The sequence below is a fragment of the Bidens hawaiensis genome, unplaced genomic scaffold, assembly GCF_021521415.1.
Source record: "Bidens hawaiensis isolate Kalapana, Puna unplaced genomic scaffold, B.hawaiensis_p1.1 tig00036807_1, whole genome shotgun sequence".
In the NCBI taxonomy this organism is placed as follows: domain Eukaryota; kingdom Viridiplantae; phylum Streptophyta; class Magnoliopsida; order Asterales; family Asteraceae; genus Bidens; species Bidens hawaiensis.
Genome location: NW_027496431.1, coordinates 124505 through 142462, shown reverse-complemented (window position 1 = coordinate 142462; position 17958 = coordinate 124505). Strand labels below are relative to the sequence as shown.

The window sequence follows — 17958 nt, the reverse complement described above, 5'->3', positions numbered from 1 at the left end:
AGACAGTTAATTCATTTTTAGCTTTTATGAGCATCCTCACTTTTAATAAAATTAATACTCATCAAAAGGGGACGGCCATGCAATGTGGTACTTTTGAAATTATTACTTTCCATGCTTCCACTGGCACTGCTTCATTTCAATAATGGCAGGGTCAAACTTCTTATGTGTAACTTGGAAAGACACAGGCACACAACTTTGGTTAAAGAGCAGTTTTCCGACCTCAGTTTTGTGGACAAGAATTTCGTAGAAAGAGGGGGGGGGGGGTGATACAAATTCTCATATCATATTACTTAACAATATTCCAAAAGGGCTACAAGTTTATTCTAGGAGCAAAGAATGAAATATTAAAAAGTTGCTAAAGTGTAATATGGGGTAGCATATGTAATAGAGGATAAGACTGGTTAGACAGTTAGAAATGTGATTAAGTTTGTTAGGTCTCATGCATAGCCCTGGATTATCCTTGTAACTTTTCCTTTACTTTTTCGTAATACAATTGTTCGGTCATTTTATTTTCCTCTTCTCTTATCTAAACTTAGTCAATCACAATCAAAACATATTGAACCCTATCAATATATGTATAACAGCGAAAGACTAACTTAACATTTCTATAAACAGGTTGATATTCTGGCTCAGGAAGTCTCACTCGGTTATTGGGATTGTCTCAAACGCTGTTAAAAGAAAAGAATATATATATATCTAAAAAATATATATAAACGAAACCTTTAAAAGCTTAATTGTTGCTTCCTGTAACGTCGTAAAAGTTTCGGGTTCAAAATGTTAAGTTTCGTAAGTCAAGGGACCAAAACTGTCAAAATCCAAACCTTAGGGTTTAAAATGAAAATTATGGTTTTCCTGACGCGATGGGTCAGAAGGAAAACCCATCGCGTATCGCAATGGGCTGTCTGACAGCGAGGCACGTGGCGTGACACGTGGCAGACCATCCGCCACATGTCGACACTTGGCGCAACACTCGCCACGTGGCGATACGTGGAAAGTCTAAGGGGTGACTGGCCGAGGCTATGTCGCGATACGCGATGGGTCAGCTTAAGGCCATCGCGTATCACGATGCCTTGCCGAATTTTGTCTATAAATAGCAAGCTCGGGATCATCCATTCTCACACCAAAATCACACATACAACTCTCTCTCTAAGTCCCAAGTTCCATTCTATCGATCCACCTAGAAAAGCGTGCCCCGATTCCTCGATTATCGTGTCGTTTCCTCGATTGTTTGTACCACATTCCACCGACGTACCCACCAAGAAGGAGTTTGTTATTCCCCGACATCATGACAACTGGTTTTGTAAAGTGTGCCGACAAGTGGTGAAATATTGGAGTTCATCGATTGGCGTGTTAGTTCATCGATTGGCGTGCTAAGGAAAAGTGACGAGAAAAGAAGTGGATCAAGAAAGCGAAAAGGTGTTGGAGTGCTGATCGAGTATTTAGGGTTATAAGCCGAGAAAAGGTAGGCATAATGCCCGAATAAAATAATAAAAAAATATTATAAAGGCTTAAACCTTAAGTCAAGGTTATACTCAATACCTTGATAAAAATAAAAGATATTATAACAAAGAAAGAATAAAAGAAGAAATTCGAATATTTATATAATGTATATATGTGTAAATATATGTATATATATGTATATATTATATTTGTGATTCTTTGTTATGAAAATATTATTTAAGTAATAATTAACTATTCTTAAATAATAAAGAAAAGAAAAGAATACGTCTCTTAGAGAAGAAGAAACGTAGGGTTTTATAAATAAACTAAAGGCTTATAAATATTAAAAGAAAGACTTTTAATTTATAAAAGAAAGAGAATACTTTTTAACTAAAGGTTTTAAAGTAAAATAATCGAGGTAAAGATTATAAAAGACTAAAGGTCTTAAGCCGGATTTTATATCCGACTAACAAATGGTTATACTCGTACTATAGGTGCGAGATAGCAAGGGGAAAGACCCTCGGACGGTGTTTGAAGCCGATCCAAATCGAAAAGGTGAATACGCCCCCAAATTTTACAAACTTGTTTTGAAATGAGTTAAATGAATTATATGAAAATGATTTACAAGGGACTATGTGTCTCTAAAAACGTTATAAATAAAAGTATAAGCCTATCCCTCAGGCTTTGGTATACGTTTGTCTGGATCCTTACATATGTGGTACAACGCGGTGGGCACATCGCACCACACCTGGTCGTAGGACGCTTTCCTGCGGGGAGCACGACCATGTGTATACATACAGGTACTTAACTAAGTCGAACTGCGGTGTTTGCTGAGGTATTTAGTGTAGAGACTCGAATTTATAGTTGTGTTGTTTTAGCTTTGTTATTCCTAAGCCACGATGGGCCGAGGCATGCGTAGTATCGAGGGGTAATAAAGTAAAAGAAAATAATTTTAGCTTCAGCATTCGTTTCTGACGTATTTTATTAACATTTTGCAGGTGATCAAAGTTAGAGCTTGAAGAACGAAGTGCTCAGGATATCCGATGGCTCAAATCTTTTTGTATAAACTTAAAAACATTAATATGGTGGTCGTAATTAACAAGTAATGCTTTTGTTATAACTTAAATGAGTATTTTATAATCTCGTCTTTTGATAAGTAAATATTATATATTAAATCCACAAGTTTTTAAAAGACTTCCGCTTAAACACGTAACTCTGATTTATTTACAATTGTGTGCTACCAACTATGGGTTATACTCCTAGGCCTTAGATGGGGGTGTGACACTTCCTATCTCATCTCAAGTCACCATATTGTTTAATTTGTAAATGGATGCATTTGACCCGAATTCACGAGTATGAGTCACACCAAACCAGAAGCCTTTAAGCAAGTTATAAATCTCATTAATTTAAAAATTAATCTCACCAAATATTTGATATGAGAATCTTATAAAATATGAAAATATGAAAAATTAATACCTGATTTAAAAAAAATAATATTATTTATAACTAAAAAACAAATTTATAAAAAAAAAAATAAACGCACTCTTACAAAACCAATATAACTTTTAAACAAATTATAATATCTCATTGGTTTATTTGTAAAACCTTTGATCATTATTATCAACTTACAATAATTAGTTTGCAATTGCAAAAGGGGGTAATTTTGAGGATCCTCCTCCCGCCAGTGGCCAGAATCTGCTCACTCCCTCCCTCCCTCTCTGTTTTAAAACAAGAATTGAATCTGGATTCGTATGAGGTGCCAAATTCATCTTTTTTCAATTCAATTACTAGTTATTATTTGTTTCTTTGTTTGATTGATTGACGATTTGCGTACGTAGGGCTTTACTTTACTAAAGCTTGCCAATTCTATCTATACACCATCAAACCCTAAATGTTTATAATATAAATAAATAAAGCGGATGAGATCTCAAGTGCTTACCTAAATGTTTTATTAAGCTGATTCTGTCTGTTGTTTTGGATTTACAATTCTGCCTTAAATAGTACAAATAGTGTAGGCCGGTTGAAAGTTATGATGTTGAAGGGCACCATCGATTGGCATTCTTGCTTATTGAAGGTGTTACCTACATATTGCACCCTGGCCGTCTTTGAGGATGTGCGAGGTGTGCAACCGCACCATGGACTGAAATAATGATATGCATATAATTCTTTTTTTCAAACAAAAGTCTTTTAACGAAAACTGGTTTTAAACGAAAGGTTAAAGCCCACGGCTCATACCGCTATTTAAATAACTAAACGGGTATGAACTTAATGAATTGGCAGTGTAATATCTAAAATACATCATTTTGCTATAACAATATTGTTTTGTTTATTGTTATCACACTCATCGATATATGTATAAGTTTGTATTAAGGGCCCACACATTCTCAGGGACGGCTAGGGCTGTAAACGAACCGATCGAACACGAACAAGGCCTTGTTCATGTTCGTTCGTTAAGAAAATATTGTGTTCACGAACGGTTCACGAACACTTACGGAACGAGATTTTATGTTCGTGTTCGTTCATTAAGAAAATTAATGTGTTCACGAACGGTTCACGAACACAAACGAAAAAAAAATAAAATCGATAGAGGCTAGAGAATAAGACCGACGTATTCATCAATGTGAATATTGAAAGCTCGTTAATGAATCGAATGAACATGAACAATGGCATATTCGTGTTCGTTCATTTAACTTTATAATTAATCGAACAAATATTTATGTTCATGTGCGTTTATTTAAAAATGGACATTTATGTTTGTTTATGATCGTTTGTTTAAAATCTAAACAAACATAACTAAACAAAGATAAACGAACATAAATAAGCATATACGAACCAATGTGAATGAACACAAACAAACTTAAATCTGAAAACACATAAATGAACACAAATTAACAAATATAAAACCTTTAAGCAGATGACATATCTAGATAATATTTAATTATTTTCTCTTAATACATTAACGAACATAAACGAACGTTCATGAACATAAATGAATGAACGGAACATTTGTTCATGTTCGTTCATTTAGTTAAACGAACACAAATTTTGTGTTCATGTTCTTTCGTTTATTAAATAAACGAACATAAATGAACTTCCCACCGAACGGTTCACGAACAGTTCACCGAACGTTCGGTTCGTTTACAGGCCTAGGGACGGCCCTTGGCCTTATACCAGTCTTTTTATGTAACGGCACATCTCCACTACCTTAAAATTTGATATTTTTTTCCTCAGTTTTTTAGTAATCTAACTGTAACAACTATTCTTGAATACAGTATACACACTTTTCTCAGCTACTGGTTATTTTATGAACGAATGAGCTTTATATGTCGATGATAACGCTTAGTTAATGAGATGATGTTTTTACCCGTGTCTAATTCTGTTTACTGAAAGCAGAGCTGCCATGAAACCATACACACAGAGAAAAGAAAATATAGCTCCGCCACCTGGCAGGAACGTTGTAGCAGCAAGTAAAGTGAAAAAAGGCCCAAACACACAAAAAAGGCCCGCGCGAAAAGCGCCAGGTTAAGCAACTTAATGCTCAACTTTTTTTTTACTTATCTATCATGTAGTTTTACCTCTGCATACGATCAAAGAAAGCTGAGTTTATACGTTATAGTCAAAATTGTTCTCACAAGTTAATAAATGACATCACACTTAAACTTCTAATGTAGAGGTGTCAGTTCCTACTAATTTATTTATAAATGGCTCAAAGTTCTTTTTTTTTATCCCAAACAGGTCAAATACAAAAATCTGGTCAAATGGGTTGAAAGTCCTCCAAACTTTATTTCAAAGACATGCAATAACCTAAATTGTTTCCCAAATCTGTCAATTTTAGCCTTAGTAAAGTAGCTTTCTTAGTTATGGTCAAAACATTTATCATACAAAAAGTTGGAAAAAAAGGTATTTGCAGGTCAACCCACTCTACTTTAGAAATCTTAGACTGGTCATGTTTTTTTCACTTTTCTATATTAGCTATTCTTGATTTGACCAGTTAAATGGTTGCAGTGTTTTAAAACTCTTTAGGCGCTAGTAATGCGGTAGGGTGCCAACTAACTATTAATTTGGATTTATTGGATTGCAATTTTATATGTAATTTCTTAAACTTACACACACCCACACCCACATATTTTTCCAAATTATATATATATATATATATATAATATATAGGTGAGTTCATTGGGGAACTCCAAAAAAGTGGGGAACTGGGAACTCCCTTCCCAACCCTTTCCCCACATCCTTATGGTACACCCTCAATCACCTACATCACATTATTTTTGTAAAGGAAGAAAAACCCCTCCAAAAAAATCATAAAAACAATTAAAAAATTATAAAACAAAAAAAAAACGAAAAATAAAAAAAGTAAAAAAACCAAAATGTTTATCTAGCATCCCCCGTTCCAAAAAAACAAAATAAAAAATCTCCGTTTAGCCTTCGGGTTTAGTTTAGCTTTTAGGGATAGGTTTTCAGGGGGTTTAGGTTTTCCGGGTTCGGGGTTAGGTTTTTTTAGGGGGGGGGGGGGGGTTGGCTTTTCTTGTAGACAGGACAGTGGAAAGACAGTAGGAAAAGAAAATTGCATAAATAAATTATAACCGCCTCATTGAAACTCGCATTGTCTTGTGAACGTGTAAAAACATAAGTTGTTGATGTTCATGAACACTAAATTCCGTGAGATAACCGTAGGTTGGTTTTTAATATATATATAATTATTGATATTACATTACAATTATAACAAAACGTGTTTTACATGTAAAATATTAAAGAATTGTTGTTTTACATGTAAAATGTTAATGAGATTTGTTGTTTTACGTGTAAAATATTAATGAAAAGTTTTATTTTACATGTAAAATATTAATTTTGACTTGTAAAATATTAAAGAACTGTTGTTTTACATGTAAAATGTTAATGAGTGTTGTTGTTATGCGTGTAAAATGTTAATGAAAAGTGTTATTTTACATGTACAATATTAATTTTTACATGTAAATCTTAAACAACTGTTATTTTACATGTAAAATATTAATGAAATTTGTTGTTTTACCTGTAATATATTACTGAACAGTGTTATTTTACATGTAAAATATTAATTTTTACATGTAAAATCTTAAAAAACTGTTGTTTTACATAGGGATGAGCTCGGGATGGTACCAGTACCGACCGGTACCGATCCCGAAAATCCCAAATATTTGGTACCGATAACGAAATATTCGGTTTGGTACCGGTATTTCGTTGAAAATTCGGGAAATACCGGTACCGTACCAATACCGAAAACTTAAAACTTGGTACCAATTCGGTACCAATGGTACCAAATCGGTACGGATGTTACCAAATGGTACCGGTACTGAAATGCTCTTCTGTAGTTTTACATGTAAAATGTTAACGGGATTTGTCGTTTTACGTGTAAAATGTTAAAGAAAAGTGTTATCCCCCCCCAAGCTTACAAAAACCTAAACGTCCTAAAAGCTAAACTAAACCCGAAAGCTAAACCGAGGTGTTTATTTTTTTTTTTGAGCGGGGAATGCTATTAACATTTTGATTTTTTTTATTTTTTCGGTTTTATAATTATTTTTTCGATTTTTTTTCCTCACAAAAATGATGTGATGTAGGTGATTAAGGGTGTACCATAAGGATGTGGGGAAATGATCTAAGAGTTGGGAAGGGTGTTCCCGAGTTCCCCACTTTTTTGGAGTTTTCTTTTGAACCTAACTCTGTGTGTGTGTGTGTATTGGACTTACTAATAAAATTGGATTAATAAGTATAATTTGACCAATTTTGACCGATTTGACCAAAGTTTTGCCGATTTTGACTGCCTTTGACAGATTACCAATTTTAGGGGCCAATTAGCTGAAATCGCATCAGCAGCCCGGCGATTAGCGAGTAATTGGCGATTATTCGCCGCCTATAATTGGTTCTTACAAGTTACAACTTTGACTGATTGACATTATATTTAAGTTTTCATTAATGGTGTATGTTTGCATAAGCATTATTACTGCTTTTACGTAAATCTAATCTTTCGAGGGAACTGTTGCAGTTGTTTTGTCTGTTAATGCTACAGAGGTAGTCAATCAGCATCTTTCCGTTACTGAAGGGTGTATAGGAACTAAACAAGAAGTTGACCCTTTGACTAAGATTAAGCTGCAACTTTTTCCAATTGATGAAGTTACTCGATCTGGATTAGAGATGGTGAGTTTTTAAAGTTAGGTTATGTTTTTATTTCTTATTGGTCAAACAGTTAAAATACCAAAAAAAATGCTTAAAAGGAAACAGGTCAAACTGGCTGAAAGTCGCACAATGTAAGTTATTAATATATAGAAGTTAAAACTTTCTAAAATGTTTTATTCAAGATAGACTATTATTTGGCTTGTAATTGAACTAAATGAAGACACCCCGGGCATGTTCATGTTCATTTGTTTAACTCTAACCGGACAAACGATTTTAACAAACGGGGTTTTCTTGCTCGTGTTCGTTTGTTAAGAAAGTGAGTGTGTTAGTGTTTATTTATGTTTGTTTGTTAACGGTATAAACACAGGCTGACAAATTTAAGCGAACGAACATAACTTAACGTTGATGAACAAACATAAACTTAACAGAATTGAGTGAAAATCAATTAAATGTAAACATGAATATAAACTTGCTGGGCCTAAAAGGTTAATAAAACTAGACTAAATTGTAATGATTGATACTTTAATTTCATAAAAGTGGACTAAATTGTAATGGACCTAAACGATTTAAATAAATATACAAGCGACTGAACTTAAAATAACGCAAATTGGCGAACATAAATGTATGTAAAATAAAGAAGTCAAGTACATTAACGAATTTAAATGAATGAACATAAACGGACATAAAAGGATGAACAAGACGTGTGTTTATGTTCGTTCATTTAAATAAATGAACACACAATGCTTTTCGTGTTCATTAAGCAATTGAATAAACGAACATAAGCGAACTTTCTATTGAACGGTTCATCAGTTCATTGAATTCTTGGATCGTTTATAGGCCTACTATTATCGGAATGACATAGCTGTTCTTTATCCTTTGGTCAAAAAGTTCTCAGGGTCAGTAAAAACTGACCTGTTTTGACCAATTAGTCAACACACTTATTTTGTCACATCAGCAATGCTTTCATGTGATGGATCTGATCTGATTTATTATTAGTTGTTACTAGTAACTAATTATATAAACTTTATTATAGGATGGTCTTAATCCATTTCTAGAACTCACACTCAAAGCTAGGAAGAAGATATCATCTGTCATCAACCACATCCATACGAAATGGAGTGGGTCCCGCATAGCTATAGGGGAGCCAATGCTTGTGCCTTACGATGCACACCTCAGACAATCACAGTCAGCTGTGTGCACAAGATGGACATCAAAAGACTCCAATATTACCGCCGGAGATGTTTATACAGCTGTACAAAGTCCTGCTGTATTTCGTTTAAGGTTTGAGTTTAATTATTTTTATATTTCTATTCATTACACATGGCAAATTGTTTTTTTAAAACCTTGGTCAAACATGTCTAGGTAGGGGTCTTTGAAATTTATATTGGGATAATCAAGTGACTGGTGTGCATGTGTCAGTTTTGGGCTAAAACCGAACCAAAAACTGAAAATTTGGTTTTTAAGTCCGAATACTCTTTGGGTTTACCATTTATGCTTAAAATTTTTGGGTCGAAAAAATTTGGCTCAAAATAGTGAATTTGAGCCTAATTTTTTTTTTGGTTAACTAATGATTATACATTTGGGCTAAAATATTTGGGTTACACTATACATTAACTTTTTTAATAAATTACACAACATTTTAAAACTAAAAATGAATATTCATACATTCGGTTTGGTTTGTTTTTTTTTTCGGTTTTCATTACATGCAAAACCGAAATTAAATCGAGAATTCGGTCTTTACAAAAATGTAAAACCAAACCGCTGTTTTCTTGTTGATTTAGTTTACAAATCGGTTTTTTGGTTTCATGCACACATCTAATTTTGTTTATTTAAGCCACTCACCAACCAACCGAAAAGGTTGACAAAAAAGTTAAAATCGATCTGGTTTTTTCTATTTAAGCCAAAACTATCATGCCTACTAGGCTGCTACCAAATGTTTGTGTGATGTATAAACTTAATGTTTTGTTTTCCCTAGATATGGGTGGTTCTCTCGTCACGAGCCTCAAACGGTTTCTGCAGCAACTGACATGCATAATTGCATAAATTCCGAAGGCATACACAAACCAATTGGCACTTCAGAAGATAGAAAATGTGTAGATGCAACAGCCCAATTAGCTGTAACCGCAAGTCCGGTAAATGCATATAGTTTTCATCACATTATTACTCAAACACAAACTTTACTGTTCTAAAACATACATAAACATCATTACCGATGAAACACATGTTGTATTTAATAGGATACTGATGTCAAGACTGGTCAAAGCCATGAACTACTACGGTCAACAGATGATAACCTGACCAATTTGACAATGGGAGGACTTTTCTCTTTGGAAGGAAATATTTCAAACAATGATTTGAAATCTTGCCATCTGTCCACTGATATTAGCATTGGTGGCCTGCTTTCCGAGGCATCTTTACAGCGAAAACTCAATAATCAAGCACCGATTTCCGCTCCAATTCCATGGGATGATAATTTAACTGCTTTAAGCATTGGTGGACTTTTATCAGAAGCATCATTGAAGGCCAAGCTTGATAACAACAATAACAATACTACTACTAATAATAACAATGATGCGTTTATTTCTGATTCACTTGATGCCATGGTCTCTTCACACGTTAAAACCAACGGGTCTTCTATATTGGATGCTGAAGAGACATGTCATGCTTTTGCGTTTAAGAAGTTTGCTTCATCCGCCAAAAATGTGCGCGTTACTGCACGATCTACTCAAGATTCGATTTCAAACCCGTTCAGATTTCCTCATAATCAAGAGGTCAAATTAATGTTTACACTTGAATTCTGTTTAGAGATGCAAGTTTCTAAGAAATTGTTAATGTTTAACTGCAGCAGCAGGTTGAAAAACAAGTTGAAAGTAGTTGTGGTGGTCAACAATTTGGTGAAGATAGCAGAAGCCTTGGGTTAAGAGGCATAACTTGGGTGGGTATTCTTACTTATATATTTCTGTCATAGCTTTTTTATTTTTCGATGTTTTGTATTAAATGTAACAACATATATTATATATGTAAAAGAAATAAATAAAATAAAATAAAAGATGTTACATAGGGTTTTCACGGGTTTCCTCAACTTAAATGGGTTTTCATTTTATATATGCCACATAAATATATATATATATATATATATATATATATATATATATATAGGGTAAGGATCCTAAGAGAACCCTTTACAAATTGAGAACTTTGAGAACCATTTTGGACCACTAAAAAAACCTCTAAAAAAATATTTAAAAAAATTATAAAACAAAAAAAAAACAAAAATTTTTAAAATGTAAAAAATAAAAATTCTAATATTTCATTCCGGTTTCATAAAAAAAAAATTCGTATTATACACATGTGTATAATTTCATGTAATCTCTAGTTACGTAATATACACATATGTACATTATCATTTACCTTAAATTATACATATGTGTATAAAAAAACACATGTATGTACATATATGTACATTATACATATATGTATAATATAGCTAAACCGAGACGGTTTTTCTTTTTTTTATGAAACCTGGATGATAAATAAGAATTTTGGTTTTTTTACTTTTTTTTTTATTTTTGCGTTTTTTTTTGTTTTACAATTTTTTTTTATTTTTGGGTTTTTCGTGGTCTAAAATGGTTCTCAAAGTTCTCAATTTCAAAATAGTCCTCACACGATCCCAACCCTATATATATATACAAAGTTATATAAATAATAGTCTCATTTAGACTTGCGAGCCGGCTTGGGCTCGTCAAAAAAGATTAAATTTAGGCTCGAGCTTGTTTAAGGTCGGCTCAATTCGAGCTTTTAGCGAGCCAATATTGAGTAGCTAAAGAGCGGCTTGACTCATTTACACCCCTAGTCAAAATCTACTCAAATACTATTTCAATTAGGGGTGTAATGGGACGTGTTGAGCCGAGCTCTAGTTTGCTTAATCTTGAGTTCGGTTTGTTTTAAGCTTTATATCTAAAGGTCGAGCTTGGTTCGTGAGAAAGTTTTCAAACTCCTTTATTATTTACTAATTATTTAATTTACTATCTGTATAAGTATACAATTATTTTTGTGTATATTCATGTTTTTATACATAAGTAATATAACATAATATATATTATTTAGTTATTTTATTATATTATGTGGAACCGAGGAACCATGTGTTTTACATGTAAGAAATTTATAAAAAGGTGTTTTACATGTAACAAACCCGTATTTACATAACTTTTTTGGAGCTTTTGCATATGCATGCATTTAGAAGCTATTTAAATAAAAAACACATTTTTGATAGAAGAAAAAAAATTGAGCAACTTTTTACATGTAAAAATGAGTTTTTTTAATGAGGGTTTTACATGCAAAATTGATGGTTTCTCGGTTCCCCAATGAACTTACCTCTCTTTATATGTATATGTATATATATATATATATATATATATATAGGGTAAGGATCCTAAGAGAACCCTTTGCAAATTGAGAACTTTGAGAACCATTTTGGACCACTAAAAACACATTTAAAAAAAACATAAAACAAAAAATAATAAAAATTTTAAAAAAGTAAAAAAACCAAAATTCTTATATTTCATTCCGGTTTCATTAAAAAAATAAAAAAAAAATGTCGTATTATACACATGTATAATTTTATATAATCTTTAGTTACGTATTATACATATATGTATAGTGTCATTTATCTTAAATTATACACACGTGTACAAAAAAAACATGTAAATATACATATATGTATATATTATACATATGTGTATATAATTTAGCTAAACCGAGTTTTTTTTATGGAACCGGGATGATAAAATAAGAATTTTGGTTTTTTTTACTTTTTTGATTTTTTTTATTTTTGGGTTTTTGTGGTCCAAAATGGTTGTCATAGTTCTCAATTTTAAAAAGGTTCTCTCATGATCCTTGATCATGATCCTGATTATATATATGTATATATATGTGTGTGTGTGTGTGTGTGTAAAAGCTTGGTCTCGTGTATTAAACGGGCTTCAATTTTGGCCCGAGCTCGTTGAAAGCCCTGTTCGATTCGATCCATTATCGAGTAGCTATATCATCAGCAAGTCTAGTTGTTTACGCTATATGTGTTTTGAATGGTTGCTCTACGTATACTTGTTATTGTTTAAGAAATAAGATCAAGAGCTAACCTTGTGTTTGGTGTTTGCTTTGTTATACATGGTTTACAGAATGAGTCGTTAGGTCCATTTGATCTTGGCAACTCCATGCCCTGGAAGGTTTTCGGTGGGGGTAACGTTTGATCGCTTGATCTTGATCTTCTTCAACAAGTAGATTCCGGAGATTGAGGATGTTAAAAATCTTTTTTTACTGGATGTTATATTGAAACTATGTGTGTTAATCAAATCTTTAGAAGAAAAAGAAATCGACAAATAGTTTTCAAGTATTTTTCTTCTTGTTTGGTTTGTGGTGTTAGGGATTTGAGTTTAAAATAGAGTATCACATACATGATATTTTAGCTGACTAATAATAGAAATTGTTACATTTATTTTCTTTTCCTCCATGTGATTTAAACCCTATTTTTTTTAGTGTGGAATTCATTTAAACCAAAAAAAAAAAATCTAATTACAATACAGAGGCATGTAAGCGGGCAACAAGCTGCGCCGTCACCCCATTTTGAATGACAAAACCGATCATATTGAAAACAAAGTTATCGTTCTTCGCCGTCGTTGAGTTACTGTGCTTGACTTGCTGAATTTTTTTTAAAAACGTAGCAGCAACGGGGGCGAGGGACCCAAATGTATCAAAAGCAAAAAGAATGAAGGCATGCTGATTCTCAATACACGTCTTCTCGTGCTTAGCATTTTTTCATGCTTCTGCCTTTAGCACAGCCTGCCTAGCAACAAACTCGGTGTTTCTAAACCCGATAAGCGGGGACACCCCAGTAAGGTCCACACAAGCATGTTTCCCCCGTCCATCCAAACACAAGAATGTCAGCTGGTCGGAGAGTAGATCTTCACGCGGATCCGACAAGAAATCACAGGAACCTCTTTTTCTGCCGAGTTTCCCACCTGTTTTAACACATTACAAAGTACATTCCTGACCAAATTATGTCTATATTTAAACCCCGTGAGTCTTTGCAATGAACTGCGTGCTCACCAAAATTATCTAAACAAACTTTAAGGTAGACTGGGCATGGCTCATCAACTGGGAACAAGGGGATCATTAAACGATATTTAAAAATGGCTCGGTACTCCACTGTTGACATGCACTGGCATAACCCTTCGATGGGGGTGACAGTAAAAAAGTCTTGAGCATGAGAAGCCTGAAGACATATAATACCGCTCTGACGAGAGGACATGCCAAACTTTTCTCCCAAACTTTCGACGGTTTTACTATAAGGGACACTCGCCAAAGCATTTTTTGGGGGGGGGGGGGGTCCTTATTATCGAACCCTCCATGATCAAAATCAGGAATAAAGTTGTGCAAACAATCCATCGCACACCAAAAATCAAAGAGATCTGCTCCATGTTATCTCCTCAAAGAAGCAACATATATATACAAAAGTCAATGAATGTTTTCAATTTCAAGGTTATCAGCTTGTCTTCGTGTGTGTTCTAGTCAATGTTTTCAGACCCGCCCTGGACGTTGATTCAGAAGCCTTACCGGGTCAAAGGTCGGACCGACCTGGGATGGCGGACCAGTGTTTGACTCCATAAATAATTTAAATATATATTTATTTATATATATAATTCATATACATATAAAAATAATTATAACAAAAAATAATAATAATAACAAATTTTAATGTTTATTTATGTTACATACATTGCTTTTTGAATATATATAATTTATATTTGATCAATAAAGACATCAAGAAAGCTTGGTTGGTTGTCTACTTGGTAAATGTTAAAGCTTTTATCTAGGAAAGGACCCAAGTTTGAATCCCATCATCCACATTTCATTTTGAATTTAAGGAATGTATAGGTTTCACCGGTTGACCCGCCGGGTCACCGAATCCGGGCCGACCGCCACCCGCAAGACCCGGCCGTGTTTTTAGAAAACGGCCCAAATACCTCGACCCTTTAGAGACCGGGTCCGACTGGCCGGGCCGGGTTTCAAAACACTGGTTCTATTATACCTTTTAAATACCTAAAAAACATAAATTTTTAAAAAATATGGATTTCATTACCTTCATTAATCTTCAACACCAAAATCAGCATATGCTGAAAAAAATTGGGAACACGGTTAGGGGGGAGGGGGTGGTTCCATTTTCCTCACCCACCACACCCAATGGTGGTGTATCATGTCACAAAGTCCAAATTCATCACATGTGATGGAATTTGGTAGGGGTGGTGATGTGATGGTGTGGTGTGTTGGATTTTTTTTTTATTAAATACTAAAATCAATAAAAATAAAATAAGATTACACTAAATGAAAAATAAAACAAGATTAAATAAAAATAAACGTTACAAAGACAACTAAAATAAAAAATCCGAAAAAAAAACCTACGGCCCTTCCCAACCCCACTTGTCGCATATCTCGCGTTTGCGTTGAAGTAGGATCGATTTAAAGGGTTCGTCAAGATGTTCGTTCGGTTGTAGGAGGAATGTTAGATCGGCGTTTTTTGGTTTTCATTCAAATGGTTGATATACGTCTCCTCACGTTTCATTTTTAAAATATGGGCCTCTTTCTTTTGCTCCTTCACCTCGGCCATTTCCGCCAACTTAGCCGACTTGTATTCGGTGAAGTTTTCGGCCACCGCTTCCTTTCCGAGTCTTGACGATTTCCCACTTTTCTTGCGATTCGGCCGTGTGGGTGTGTGTGTCGTCGTCAGGATCGTCTCAGGGTTCCTTGTTCAAGTTCATGCTGGGCATGTTGCATGACAAGCCGCCGGTAGACGTTGTGTAGTCCCCGGACTTGGAAGTTTTTGATCTTTTTGAAGAAGATCCTTTCTTCCTTGGATCCGTCAGTCCGTTCAAATCGACCAAGGCAACCGGTTCTCACTTCGCGTGACGTCTCGCAATCTCCCACGCTTCCAAGTGGGGAAAAGCTCTACATTTGTAAACGTCGACATAATCATTCAAAGAGTCCTTTATGATAGTCGTCTCGCTCGCTCCGCTTTGTGGAGCTCGGGACTACAAAACATTTAGAATATATATATATATTTATTTATTTAACAAATTGTAAAAATAAAGTAATAGATTATAAAATAAATAAACTAAAATAGTTACCAATTGAACGTAACAAGCATTAAATTTTGACATTTTTCGATTCAAATCTCCCCACTTGGCAATCATTTGATCCTTGTTTTGTTCGGTTGCGCCGGGAAGTTTTGAGAAATGTTCATTAATACGTTTCCATAACGTTTCTTTTTTTTTGTTGGTTTGAGTGTTTTTTTTATTCAGAGCAATGTAAATAAGCCTTGGTCAAGGCGACCTCCTCATCGGGCAACCAACGCCTAACATTTTTTTGATGCGTCTCCTCCTCCACGGGTTCATCTTCATCCAAAGTTTCCACTTCGTGACGAAAAACACTTGCAAATTGATGTATAACATTGTTATCGTCTAGGGGATTGTAACGATTCCGACGAAACCCGGTATACCCTAACCAGTAGACAATAGTTACGTCATATTTAATGTCGGGTACATGAATTACCATAGTAATTATACGAGAATACATGGTTCACTGTATTGGTTGTACGTGAATATATAATTCATCGTATTGAATATGCGATTAATCGATCGATAGTTATTGAAACCCGAACGAATCGAGGGTTCAATTATAGACGATATCTAAAATATATAGTGATTTTACGAAGCATTAATGCTTCGGGATAAGTGAATTAAAGCACAGAAAAAGAATTTCGATTTAATGGTACGTCGGTACATTAAACGAAACCTTTAATACCAAACCAAGCAAGAGACGATCGATCAAGCCGAAAAAGATGCGCAATTATTAATAATATGATGTTTTAAGTTAATAAATGTCATGGTTTAAGTTTTTAAAGTTTTTAAAGTGGTTTTATATAAATTTCATTTTTAAGATAAAAACGACCGTTTTAACCTCGTTTTAAGCCGAATTAGACATTTAACCGAAAAACGAACTGAACCAGATTATCCAAAACATTATCCGGATTTCGAGAATCCAAACATGTGGCTAAGAATAGAGAAGTGGGTCCCACCCCACCCCTCTATCTAATCCCGATCGGACTCAAGTCCTCTTCTCCTTATTATTTTCTTTTTTCTAAACAAACATTCAACAATCCATCAATTCTCTCAACTCCATGGACTAAAAACCGAGATATTTAGCAAGAGAAACAAGGTAAAAATCGAGTTATATACGTTTCCATCTTCGTTTCTTGAGTTTATTTGCAAGAAAATGAGGTTTCAATGATGAAAACCGATTCTTGCATGATCAAGTGATGTATACGGGTTATACAAGGGATCTTGGTCCAAGAAAGGAGTTAAACGAACCAAGAACGAATTTTTACGGTTTAAAATTTAGTTTCGAAACAATAACCGAAACTATAGTGTAAGAGGCTTGATCGTGAGTGTAACTTTCTTGGTATTGTGTATGTTGGTTGTAGGTTCTGTATTTAGTGGTAGATAAGGCGGAAAGACGAGTTTGTAGCTTGTAGTGGCGGAAAACGAAAGGTATATTCGGTTTATGTTCGGTTTTGGAGATTTGGACAGATTGTGATGTGTTTAGAATTAGGTCATGAAATTTTACAGAGGTGTTAGATATATGAAAATATGAGTTCTGTGAATGTTTGGTAATTTTTGGACAAAGGATGAATAGTTGGTGAATTTAATGCTCGGGTTTGGCCAAAAATGGTGAAAAACAGATAAATATCATGAAAAATTCTGGAAAATTCCAGATAAGCTTTTTATAACATGTAAAAGTCACACACAAAATTTAGGTCAGTTGGAGAAGTCTAAGTAGGATTTTCGGTTAAACGAGTTCTAGGGTTTTCTAGCTCGGTTTTAGTGAAAATGGCATGTAAAAAGAGATTTTGGTTCTGGAAAAATTACAGGGGACTATGTGGATGGCAGGGGACATCCAGGAAAAATTTTGGATTTTTCTAAGGTCGTTTGGTATTTACGACATATTTAGTGTTTAAATGATGTTTAAAAATTGATAAATAAATTTTAAATATAAAAATTAATTCTGGAAATATTTTTATAAAATTCCCCACTGTCAAAAAGTGATTTGGGAAAAATTTCAAGATCCGAGACAAAACGGATAATTATTTGTGCAAAAACAAACTTTTAAAGTTTAAAACGCGTAAACCGGTAAAGTTCGCCTAAGCGAACTGACTGGTGTATAAAAACCCTAAAAATGAACTATTTTCATATAATTGAGTTAAACAAGTAAAAATGAATCATCCGAAAATAATTCGGATGATTTGGGTAT

At 34.0% G+C, this 17958-nt stretch overlaps 1 protein-coding gene across 1 annotated transcript; it reads left to right on the top strand.

Annotated features, from left to right (window-relative positions):
• Positions 1–3146: 3146 nt before the first annotated feature.
• On the top strand, positions 3147–13094 carry LOC143588844 (TSL-kinase interacting protein 1-like). Its single transcript, XM_077069752.1, has 8 exons — positions 3147–3196; positions 4834–4961; positions 7466–7617; positions 8630–8877; positions 9572–9728; positions 9834–10367; positions 10442–10531; positions 12774–13094. The coding sequence occupies exons 1-8, from the start codon at positions 3192–3194 to the stop codon at positions 12843–12845; spliced, it is 1386 nt and encodes a 461-aa protein (XP_076925867.1). The 5' UTR covers positions 3147–3191; the 3' UTR covers positions 12846–13094.
• The last annotated feature ends 4864 nt before the right edge of the window (positions 13095–17958 follow it).